Raw genomic sequence first — 12,484 nt, 5'->3', positions numbered from 1 at the left:
TATGCCTCAGTAAGGGAAACAGAAATATTTGCTTAGAGCTCAGATTACTGTGTGGATGCTGAAGGGGCTGTGAGAGCCAAATCTCTGCTGCTCTTTGTTGGGTTACTGAAGCATCCCAAAGTTGACAGGGAGCTCTGGGTGTGTATCCTGTGGAAATTATTAGAGAGTCCCCTGCAGGGACTGTGCCTTTTGGTACAGAGCTGTATGTAGGACGCTGGTATGATGCTTAGTGTAGGGTATGTGCAGTGCTAAGTGGAGGTGGGTGAACAAAGAAATAAACTTAATTTCCTTATCAAAGCTTGCTACTTCGTCCTCAGCTGGCAAGAAGGCTGTGAGTAGCAGTGAGATTGGAGTTGTTCTTCTGAAGCACTGGTACAGGGTGAAAGGCAGCCTGGGGGTGTTAGTGGCTCTCATGGCTCCTGTTATGCAATATTTGCTTCTGCAAAAAGTGTATTATTTCCCTCCTACCTTCACAGATGCCCTTCTCGCTAACTTGTTTTCTAGGCCTCTCTTTAGCTGAGACTCATTGACTTTTCACCATGACTTTCTTTTGAAATACCTGTGTGTAGCTTCTTGTGCCAGCACCCTCTTTAGCTTCACTCTGCATCTTCTGGTTATACAGTCCACTTAAAGCTGTTGGGGGTGCTGTACACAGTGCCTTAGACACCTGCAGGTGAAAGAAGGCTGCTCTGTCCAGGAGAGTGCTGCTGGCTGGGAATCAAGGCTGAGGAAGAGCAGCCTGGAGGCCAGCTAGGATCTGTCATTTGAGGCTGTTGCGCAGTGCTGAACAGCAGCACGATTTGTCCCAGTGCCCTCATTGATTCTTCTTGGAAGTGCTGTGTGTGCTGCCTGTCTGTGCAAGCAAAGTCCAGCAACAGCACCTAACACAAGGCTGCTCACAAATTAACACATATGTTTTGTCATACCTGAACTTTCAAAAGGCTCTCCTCACCCTCTACACCTTTGAGAACAGCATTTACCTCCAAAGAGCAAACTTGCTTCTTTGCCAAAGCTAAAGAAGACCTTTAAAACCTTGGAGGTAACAATTCCTTTCTTCACTAGCTATGCTCACCTGATACCCTAAAGGTATGGCAGTTGCTATACTACAAGCCAGGTGTTCATTAATAAAATATCTGAAAACAATTACCATAACAGTGATACTTTTATTAAATTTCTTATGCTTGGATTACAATGGATCCTGGAGTGAAGAACTATACAGTATGTTACACATTATAAATACATTTCTTTCTGAAAAATACATGAACATATTTAACATAATGCTATAATAAAGAAGAGTGCTAGTTTCTCTTAGTTAAAAAAAAAAAAAAAACAACAAACCCAACAAACTTATACCATGAATAGAGAGGGTTGTAGAAAATACCAGTTCATGATGCCATGTCTTAAAACACTTTAAATTCAGTTTGCACTGATTCACATTCTGTACAGTCACTGTAAAAAAGTTGGAGGGATAATGGAGGATGTAAGTTAATGCAGGATTTTTGCCCCCTGTATTTGTGGAGATATATACAGAATATTCACAGAATAATCAAGTCATAAATCTCTCTAGCTTTGGATGAAGCCAGCAAGATATCCAGTGAATAACCAAGTCCTGCAGCAGCAACTACAGCTGAAACATTAAACACAGCACCTACTTTAGGGTGCTAACCTTGAGTCAGCACAGCCTTTTTTTTCTTTTTAATGGGGATTTGGGTTTGGGTTGTGGGGTTTGGTCATTGTGTTTGTGGGGTTTTATTGAGATACTAAGTAACGACAGTAGCAATCCTTCTGAGTACTTGAACCCTGCCCTCACTCATCCCTGCCAACTATACTGGCCCTGAAATGGCATGGCTGAGATGCTCTGAATCCCAGAAAAGATCCTGTTCTGGTTTGGAGGACTTCAATGGTTCCAGCTGATGTGGATGACCAAAGGAGAAACATCTGTTATGGAAAGACTAAGCATGCTGAAGCTGATCATTCCTGCCAGCTTGTCAAATCTTGGTTCTCAGGCAAGTTGGGGTTGGGGAGGGATTTTTAATCAGCAATTGCTTGACTTGTAATTATATTATAATTTATGGAGTAGAACAATCCTTTATCAAGAGGCTATGTTTGTTTACTTAAATCTTTACTCCATGTGTATTAATTATTTTGCTAGTACCAATAAGAGACCTCTGCAACCATGGGACGTTCAGAAGCATGCACTGCCTGTTCCTTGAGTCAGGAAGCAGTGTACATGTGGCAATAAGGCAGCCACCACACACAGTCATGGTGTTTCACAGTTAAGTGTATCCCAAAAAAGAGCACTAGTTTATAAAGGATGTATTTTAATTTCTTTCCCTTGTAGCTTTGTTCTCAACTTTTCCCAGTAGAGAGAGCGCAGGCAGAGCCATACAGCAGCATGACTGCTCCACCTACAGCCTCAGGCCCCCACCTGCACAGAGCACTTCAATGGGACTTAACAGTAGGAATTCAAGCCCGGTGTCCTGTCCCCCATCAAAAAAAGAGGAAAAAGATGATTACACAATGGCTGGGGCAGAGGCTGCCCTGGATGCCCCCCCACGGTCTCAAAAGGCTGATTCCTGCAGTGCTGCTTACTCTGATCTTTACATTGAGTGTGTACAATGCCAACCTCTGTGCAGGATAGCACCAGAGTCCAGGGACCTCTGCAGAAGGAGCAGGCCCGCAGGACAGGAGGCTAGTAGTGGATTCAGGAATGACCTTAGCTTTACATTGTTTTCCTGTTGGATTCCAGTGAAATGGCACAGCTGGCTACAGGCTGCTCTGAAGGGAGGAACTGTGCTGGGGACAGAGACTGTAAATCAGGTTCCCAGAGGAGGGAGGCTGTCCTTTCAACAGCCACCTCTGCCCTGGGCAATGAGTCTCTGGCACTCCTCCAGATGATGCTATGTCCCATAAAGCTAATGTTTATTTCAGCTGGAGAAGTCCCCAGAAAGTAATGATAGTTTTAAAACTTCGGTGTTTCAGGTAACTCTGTTCCCAATCCAGAGAAGAGGAAGAATTTCCAAATCTTAAAGGTCCCTGTTGCTTGTGTTGCCAAGATGCTAACAGCAATTTTCATCTGTGGCTTGACTTTATAAAGTACACTTCAGATTCAGGAGTAAAGCCATACATAGTTGAGCATGTATCTGCCCACAGACCCTTCTCAACATCCCCCTTCCCTCTTTCCCTTCCAACACTCAATTCAGAGTTGCTCTGTTGACAATTGTAGGATGCAGATTGCACAGAGTAACCCTGGGATTCTTGATTTTGTGTCCTTTGGTGTTCTTGCCTTGACTTTCTGAAACAGAAACATGCAGTGAATGTGAGATTAGAGAGAGTTTCTCTGTATTTAGCCTGTGGGCTGAGTTGGGAAGGTGGAAGATGAAGCTGAGGCTGGTTTTCTATAGTCTTTATTAAGGACAGATTGTCTCTTTCCCAAGACATCTTGTTGGCTTATTATTTAGAAGTCTTTTGACTGACCGTAGACAAATGAATTTAGTGCCTTTTATGTTTTGTAAAAAGGCTGTGTGATGTAGCCTGTATGACTATAGTTGCCTTTGAATTGGGTGTTAAAAAAAATACAAGCCAAAAGCTGGGGGACTATTAAAATTAAGATATATGGATTAGTTCTCAGTAGACATCAATCCACATCATTTAAACTTCAAAAATTGGACCTATTTCTGTGTTTGTAAGCTGAAGTGTGTCTGGATGAAGGAACAGGACTGCCTCATTTTTGTGCCGAGAAGAGGTGAAAAACCCCAATCCACAAAGAAACACATGCTGCTTTACTTACTTTACCTTGCTCCATTTGACTCAAGTTATCAGAAAGGCCATAAGTTTTCGTTCTTTGTATTTTGTCCCAGAACAATCATGGAGTTCCTCTCAGTTTTCCTCAGCTCTGAAGACAAAATATCTGGCCTTAACAAACGGAAAAATACAAGTCAAGTTGACAGTGGCCAGAATGCATGGCTGTGTTCTTAACATTAATATGCTGTGCATATGTATGTGAGCTATACCCAATGCAGCTTCCCCCTCTCCAGTGTGAAATTCCATAACAGATGCTGTCCAAATATTTGTGGCAGCATCCAAAAAAAGAGCCACAAGATGCAGCACTTGGCAGGGAGCCACACTGTAATGGATGGACACAAACATAATTTTGTTCGGAGCAACCAGTATTTTCTGCCTAGCTGGAAGACGGGGGATAGACTTGTGGCTGAACATCACACAGAAGTTAAAATTTCTGGCCTAAAATAGTAAGAAAATGAAGTGTTTTGAAGAGCAATACTAAGCTAGCTCCTGTGGACTGTCTCCAGCTTAATTTTTTAATGTTAATTATTACATATGATTGAAACTAGTATAATACATCTTGTTTGGCTGAACTGACTTAGCTCAGGCCTCCAGGACTTATGACAGACAAACCTGTTGAAACACTTTCTAGACACATCTTTAAAATAGGTTCTGTTTAAGAAAAAAATAGCTGTCATTTGTTTTTTGTTTTTTTTAAAGCAGTATTTGAAAGCTCTTTACAGAAAATAAATAGCTAATAGATATTTACTTAAATCTTCAACTCAAAGTCCTGACTAACATGGTGCAGATTCTTTATTTTGTGAACTACTATATTGGGGTTTTTTCTAAATGTTGTAAATGTGTATGTTCTGTTCTGCTCTTAGCTCTTTTACAATGGACCAGTCAATCTTCTGGTTTGATGTTCTTTAATTCTTTGGTGGTTTCTCAACCCTGAGTACAGGGCTAAGAATACCTTAGTAATAATCTTCCATGTGAAGAGTGTCATTCAGATCTGAGTCTGAGGTTCTTGTACCCTTTTCAACCTTTACTAAACAATGTTGAAGATGGGGTTTTGTAATGTCAGAACTGCACTGTCCTTGCTAGCTTACTTCACACTAACCACAAAGTAGGCATCATACAGCAGCAAGCTTTTGGTGGCTTCAAACTGAAACTATCATCTTTACCATGAAAAATACTGTATTTGAGGTTAGCTCATGCCCATGCTTCTGCATTAAAGCTCCCATAGATACCCAGGTGGGTACATCTGCACTGGAATGTCAGGAAGGGATTGCCTACATTAGATCCTGCCCTGGGAAGTGGAGGACTATGTGTTGCTTAAGTTCACGACACCATAATGAAGTCAGTCATCAGTCTGTTCTGGTCCTTTGCACAGAACAGATGTTGCTTTGCAGGAGCAAATGTATTAGCAAGAAAAAGAAAATGAAATGAAAACCTGAGCCTGTTTAAAACAATGTATGACAAACCACTGAGTCTTGTGCCAGTATGTTTACCTTGGCAGGCCTCCCCTCTCTCCTGGTGAAAGAACCAAGTTCTCTCTGCTATAAGAATTCTTTTGTGGATGTTAAAAAAAAAAAAAAGAAAAGAAAAACAAAACAACCACCCTGCAGCAGATCATTCATCATACAGAGTAGAAGCATGAAAGGGGATTTGTTTTGACCTAGTTACAAAAACAAAAAGACTTTCTCTAATTGCCCAAATGACTCAAGTGGGACTGGGTGTCAAAAGCAACAAATCTCTGACTCCTTCAGAACTGTATGTTAATACAGGGCACCAGGCTCCAGCCTGTTCCAGTGCAAGACTTGGAGCCCAAAAAGCCTGTGTAACAAAAGCCAGCCAACTCCATATGTCTGCATGTACAAACAGGACCAGGAGCCAGGACAAACATGTTTCATAAATTGTAACAGTGGCTTTAAATGCTGAGAGTATCAGGGCTTCAAGGTTTGCTTTGCCAAGATTTGCAGATGAGTGAGACTTCATTGCTTTACATTCTCGTACTGCTGCAGGAAGGGTACCTCTTACTGTCCAGAAGCATTTGCTGGTCTGTCATTGATCCACTAAGCCTAACTTTTTACTTCATAGGAGCCTGAGGGCAACTGTATATCCAAACTGCCACAGGAACAAGCTGCCCAGCTTTTCCACACACCAGTGAAAAGGACAGGGTTCATACAGTGCTACTAGGTTTGGGGTAAAAAGAGCAAGACCAAATACAGATAGGGCTGGGGAACTAGAATGAAGGAGAAAAAGAAATGGAGGGAGATAAGGGGCATGAGTAGAGGCAAGGGTTTTATGTAGATATACAGGAGAAGAACATAGAAGAAAAGGCCATTCATCAGCTACTGAAAAAACCTGCAAAATCAGTGTACAAGAGCTCTGAAAATGCCTAGATACAGCCAAGCAAAAAACTGTCAATTTGGCATCTCATTGTACAGCATTTCCATGATAGCAGTAGTTGTCCATTCTAGGAGACTAATTTCTAGGGAGCTAGAATTTCTGCTAGGAGCTATTGGGCTGACCCTTCATTGGAAATACATTAATTTAGGCAGCTGAGGACCTAGCCTTCAATCCTTCAATGCAGGGACTGCTGGCGCTGTCCTCTGTGCTGTGGAGATGGGGCAAGCAGAAAGTTACAAAGACAGAACTTTTCTGAATCCCAAATAAAAGTGCTGGTTCTATTCAGGTTTAGAGGGACGGTTCACAGGAGTTTGTATTTTTTTCCCCAGCTGGTTCACCATCTATTTTAGATGGAACTGTTTGATCTCTCTCTGCTTTGTGTTTCTTTCAGTTTCCCAAACAATAGGAGGAAGCTCTCCTGTTACATGTGCTTGGGCCCCAACCAACCTTTTCCCAGCTGGAAAAATCACTCCATGTATTACAGAGGATTTTTTTTTCCAGATGTAATTATAAGATTGATTCCCAGTTCCCTTATGCATTTTGTAAGGTAGGTACAGGCTGTCTTAAGAGGAACAATAGGACATTCCTGAGTGCTTAAACAACTGCTGTTTCCCCACCATCACCCCCTCTAAAACTGGAGGAGGACTTAAGCACATTTGAGCTGTTCCGCTAGAGGTTACTGAGACCTCAGCTGAAAAAACATACAGGGAGGTGCACAGATCCATGTAATGCTCCTGCTTTGGTGACTAAGATACCCAGGCTCTTCCTGTTACCTGATTACATACACAAACACTCCAAATTCACCAGACTAGCTGGGAGGACTTGGCAAGTGCACAGGGAATATCTGTGCAAGCAGAACTGTCAGATGGACATGCACAACACAGTTTAGTTCAGAGGCCAGGCTACAACCAACCTGGTAGACAAACTTGCCCAAGGGAGCAGCATGGATCCCCTAATCAAAATAAGACCTCTTACTTGACCCAAATATTCATCTACAGCAACAAATGGTCCCACCCATAAGCACACATTCAGCAAACTTCATCTCCTCTTCCTCTGACAAAACCATCCAGCTGATCCTGACTGTCCCATCCTAACACACATCAGGTACAATATGGTCTGTCCCACTGGATGAAAGGTGGGAAAGCAAACAAAAAAGAACATGAATGCTGACTGCAATGCTTAGGAGGGAGAAGAAAGACAAATAACTAGGCTATAGAATGGCTCTGGCTAATTGTCATCATCCCCTTGCCCTACTGGGGAGAAGTGCCTTATTTTAGAGACCCTAATATTTCCATAATTCTCACACAGGTAACACCCAGTTGGGATCCTGGAGTATCTGGGCACTAAGGCAGCAAACACCACTGCTAGCCAGGATCAGCATATGAAACGGAAATAAGGTAGGGAGTGGTCTTCTCCAGGCAGCAACAACCAGAGGTGAAGCTTCTACCACCTCCTCCCAGCACTAAGAGAAAATCTCCCACAGCATCCTCTCACCTATACAACTGTGGGCAGGACCTCTTCAGAGCAGCAGAGGACAGCCCCAGCTTGTTCTGGTTTGTCAACCTTGTCTTCCTCATCAGATCTCTCATTCTCCTCCAAGCATGGCTCTCACCCTAAGGAGCAAAAAGAAACCATAACTTAAAAGACCAGAGGCAAGTTGCTGGCAGACTTCATCTGGTCAACACATGATTCTTTGGGGTACTCCAGGATGGTGGGAAGAGGGAAATTTATTTATTTCAGACAGATAGGGGTCAGGGCCCACAAAAGAATTTTTAACACTGCAATGATGCCCAGTGGCCAGCCTGCACCTGTATGGGACAAGGAGACAGGCTTGATGAACTCTGAGTAACACCATCTTTTTCATATTTTGTTTGGTAACATTGCTTAGGACTCTGCTGCTCTTTCAGATTTAGGATTTCAGAGAGTGAGGTGCCCTCAGGGGTGAATGCTGAGTAGCTGCCTAAGGGCACGTTTTACCCTATTGTTATGCTGTGCTAAAGGAGAAGATTGGTTTGGTTTCCTACCTACTCACATGCATGCAGGGGGCCTTTACAACGAAACCCAAAAAGCAGTTTGACTCTCTTATCCTTTCTATTAGGCCAGGTGCATTGGTATCAGCCTTTTTTAAGGTGGTAGCTTTTGTGGAACACGAATTAGAAGAGATCAGGCCTTTGTTTCCCTGTCATTCAGCAAGCCACAGCTATTGGCCTTATATTTGAAATGCTAATAGAGATTAACAGGAGGTCAGGGAGTCTCAGGAGACCATCTCTAATCTTTGGTCTCTCCAGGCTAGGCTTATCAGGACCCGTGAACTAAATGGAGCTATGAATCCAAAAAAATTTTTTTTTCCAATATTGTTTTAAATTTCCTAAAGTGATGACTGGAAAACCTAGGGAACAGAATAAAAATTATCATTCCAGAACTAGCATAAAGAGAGAAATTATTCCCATTTCAGTGAATTTCTCAAGTCATTGTCACGTTCCTGACATTGTTCTGCCCTGTCCCAAGGTTCCTCCTCCCTGTGTGCTGGTGCTGCTGTGCCACCAGCAGAGCCATTACTGCAGCAGTTGTGGCCACCTTGAGAGCACAACCCGGCAACTGCCCAGCCACACTTACCAGCCCCAGCAATGCCTATTGTAATAGTTCTTCTTGGGAATCTGCCAAGTTTTCAGTTCAAAACTTCAGATGAGGCCATGGCTCAGCTGAGAACTGCAACACCTTATTCAGTGCTATTGAGTTAATTGCCTGTAAGCAAGACTGTTTACTCAAGGAAATAGCAAACCTCTGTGTTTACTGCTAGGATTAATGAGTGCTGTGGAAGGGTTTTGAGGCCTCAGCAGTTAGTCCCTCGTTGTGCTGGTGATGTCTTGGACAAGCAAGCACTGCTGATACCGAAGAAAGCCTGAGCAGCTGATGCTCCTGTCATCCATGAGAGCAAACTTCGGGGATGAGTAAACCTCTTTTGTTCATACAATGGTGTGCACTACATGGGCTTACTCACTGATAATATAGACACAAGTTAAATATATTCTGCAAAGGCAGTACATACCGAGATGTTCTTGCTGACGTCCAGAGCCTAAAAACAACAGGGAAATAATTGATAAATGACAGGACAGCGAGACCATCTCACAGCATTTGCAACAGACTAGGCTTTGTTCTCAGCTCTGCACTGGAATGTACTCATAGCCTTGGACGAGTCCTTTATTTCTTTTTAGACTCAGTCCCTCACATGTGTGGTAACCCCTTCTTTCTCCTTCCACCTCTCACCTCTCTTTTGTATTTAAACTGCCAGTTCATGTGTATAGTACCTAGTAGCCTGGGCATGAGTGTAACAGACAGACTTCCCATACAGTACAGAATTTCCTATACAGAATTCCTACAGTACCTGCACTGTAGGAATAAATGGGGCCTTTCACGTTCAGGGTACAAAATCTAATACTAAGCGACAATACTAAGGTGTGATGTAACAAGAGAGGATGAGGATTCAGGTTAAAGAGCATGGTTCTTGGTTCTACGGTCCTGTGAAGTCATCAGAAGTTCCCACATACTTAAAATCCCCCATACTTAAAAATGGAAGCTGGCTGGACACAAGGCAGAGCACATGGAGCACCTTTCAGGCCTCAGCCTTAATTTGAGTTCTGAAGTTCATTGAAGTGTTTGTGACCTATTTGCAACTTAAGGGTGGAAATTTCATGAGGTCTTTCCCATGAGAGACCTACTCCTTCCTCTTTCCTGTTTGCAGGGCTGGGAATACTCTGATTAGAGTCTCTGCTCTGGCATTTCAGCACTTCTGAACCCCACCGGAACATGAAAGTGCTGAGGCAGACACAAACAATGGGAAAGAAAGGGAGAGGAAAGCATTCATCCTCACTCCCTTGGATTTCGGTGACACAGATTTGCTGAAACACATTCCCTGGAACATGCTTTGAGGACTGGAGGTAATTACATTGATATGCTGCCAGTCTGGTAAAAAGTGTGGCCAGCTAAGGATTGATCCACTAAAATTTTTATTAGTGGTAATGAATACTTGGTTTAATCTCACTAGCATCAGTAGTGGAGATACTTATGACTGAGTCCACACAGTGAGTTATTTGGAGTTGGTGAGGACTAAATCCCATGCTGCTGTCTGCAGTGCTCCTCTCCCCTGCACCAGTGATCCATTTGTGCCTTTCTTGGCATAAAGACACAGTCCTTCATTTAAGGTTGGGAGCAGAGAGACACAGACCCCCCTAACCCTTGCTGGCCCAGTTCCACTTGGTAGCAGACAAGGTTGGCTTGCTCTCTTGGCACCTCACTTTGATCTGCCTGAGTAGAACTTCTTTCTGCTTCTCCTACGGGTCCCACTCAGAGTCAGGTTCCAAGCTTATCACTTACCTTTCTTACTGCAGGGTCCTTTGACAGAAAAACCTGTCCCTCAGCCATACTTCCAACTTCTCTGAATTCATTCTCCTTGTTGTTCCTATTGTTTGATGACTTCCTGAGCCCCATCATTGGCTGGCTCTTTCCTGATTCCAGGTATCTCTCACTTCCTGCAATGAAATGCAAGGACTTATTTCTTAGCAGTGTCCTGCTAGGATGGCCTCTGGGCAGTGCTGGCAGCAAGTTATGACTTCAGATGGGATGGGAACCCTAAGGACTTAAGGACGGGATGATCCCAAAGGGCTCTGACTCAATCCTGCAATGAAGTTGTCCTGTGTTTCACCAGGTATTAGAAACAAGCTGAAATACAAGGTTTGAAATAAACTGATCAGACTCATTGAGTGAGCTGGTTGACATCTAACAGACTTTTCATCTGGTTTTATCATCAGGAGGCTGAGCCCAGTGTTTCTCAGCCTTCTGGAAAAGCTGGTCTCTGGATCCAAGCTTTGCAGCTGGGGCTTATTTCCACTTGGTCTGTAGACTAAGTCACCCTCCAGGAATGTGTTCTGTGCCTACTTGAAAGAGCAGAAGACTAACAACAGGCATAAGGTTTTCCATCTTAGATCAAATCCTACCTTGCCTGGCTGGAGGGGGCTCCTCTAATGGTCCCATTCAGTCATGCTAATTTTCCAAAAGACCTATTTTATAATTCACTTGTCCTAATCTTTACAGCCACAGCTGCAAAGCAAAAACCCCCAATTCACACACATGAAGCAGCCAGTGTTAAAATCCTAGGTACAGACAGAGCATTTTAAACTGCTTCTCTTGGATTTCAGTTAGGGTTTAGTTCTACTAAAACCTTGCTCTGTTCCCAACTGTCTTTCCTTGGGAAAAGAAAGTGGCTGATCAGCTTGTTTGACCAAGTGGTGGCAAACGGGAGGGCATGTTAGAGGTATTTGAACTCACCATTGCAGCTGCTTAGCTTCTCGGTGTTCGCTCCTATTTCTGGGATGATGGAAAGATCAGAAGGGTTTCCAGTCTGAACCAAGAGGCTGTGAGGTCTGCTCCTCCCAGCAAAATTTGTTTTCATGTCTTGATATGAGTTAAGAAAGATACTGGCAGCTCCACAGTAGCAATGCTGCAGAACGTATTCCTGTACCAGACAAAAAGAAAGCATGCAGGCTCTCAGGCTGCAACAACCCAAGGTAATGGGCAGTGCGGCACTACAGAGGGATTGTAAACATTCCAGCCCAGGGGTGTCCATCCTTGTCCTAGGACCCACCAGAACCCAGACAAATTATTGAATTCTCTAAAATGCTGAACAGCCTGTAGTTAGTAATACAGAGATTTCATGGCTTCATTAGCATTTAACTTAAATTGCCTGATACTCAGCATCTTTTCAGTTTGTTTCCCAGAAGGAACTGAATAAGAGTTTCTAAACAGAGAGCTGCTCAGCTAAGGCATTAGTGTAAATAAACAGATCAGTTATAACAATGACTCATATTTTAAGATGTTTTTTGTTTTGGAGTATGCACAGACAACAATATCTTGTATTTTTATTGATGGGATGCCACAGTTTTCTTGTGTGTTACCAGCCAAATGGACTGTATGGGGTACTTCAGTCAGTGTACTTCTGCTGTTGCTGGTGAGGTGAGTAAGGGGAGAATTTCTACCTTGCACAATCATGTTGCAGATGAGTTTAGTAGGGTAGGAAGGAAGGAGAGCTTTATCCAGCTGAAGCAGAAAGGGAACCAAACTGTTTACTGGTGTTGGAACCAGGACACCAGTTCAGCACCTCTGGAGACCCCCAAGCAACTGACAGTTTCAATGTCACTTCTCATCTGGATAAGTTGTCACAGGAGTGTGGCACTTTGCATTACCTATATGTGTGGGAGATGCTTAGCAAATCTGATGAAAGATGCTGGTTTTG

General features: G+C 43.2%; 1 protein-coding gene across 5 annotated transcripts in view; it reads right to left on the bottom strand.

Moving 5' to 3' along the window:
* Positions 1 to 1,143: 1,143 nt before the first annotated feature.
* The window catches only part of LOC119702673, a 31,282-nt gene continuing 19,941 nt past the window's right edge, over positions 1,144 to 12,484 (bottom strand). For 4 of the 5 annotated variants that reach the window (XM_038141114.1, XM_038141116.1, XM_038141117.1 and 1 more), the window contains exons 4-9: positions 11,521 to 11,707; positions 10,570 to 10,724; positions 9,245 to 9,271; positions 7,690 to 7,808; positions 3,791 to 3,915; positions 1,144 to 3,295 (exon numbers count right to left, since the gene is read on the bottom strand). In XM_038141114.1, coding sequence (XP_037997042.1) covers positions 3,819 to 3,915; positions 7,690 to 7,808; positions 9,245 to 9,271; positions 10,570 to 10,724; positions 11,521 to 11,707 — 585 coding nt within the window. In that variant the 3' untranslated portion in view covers positions 1,144 to 3,295; positions 3,791 to 3,818. The remainder of the gene's footprint in view (positions 3,296 to 3,790; positions 3,916 to 7,689; positions 7,809 to 9,244; positions 9,272 to 10,569; positions 10,725 to 11,520; positions 11,708 to 12,484) is intronic. The other variant, XM_038141115.1, reaches the window with a different exon arrangement.

The sequence above is a fragment of the Motacilla alba genome, chromosome 6 (genome assembly GCF_015832195.1).
Source record: "Motacilla alba alba isolate MOTALB_02 chromosome 6, Motacilla_alba_V1.0_pri, whole genome shotgun sequence".
In the NCBI taxonomy this organism is placed as follows: Eukaryota; Metazoa; Chordata; class Aves; order Passeriformes; family Motacillidae; genus Motacilla; species Motacilla alba.
Note: the sequence above shows the minus strand (reverse complement) of the source record. Positions and strands in the feature narration are given on the sequence as shown.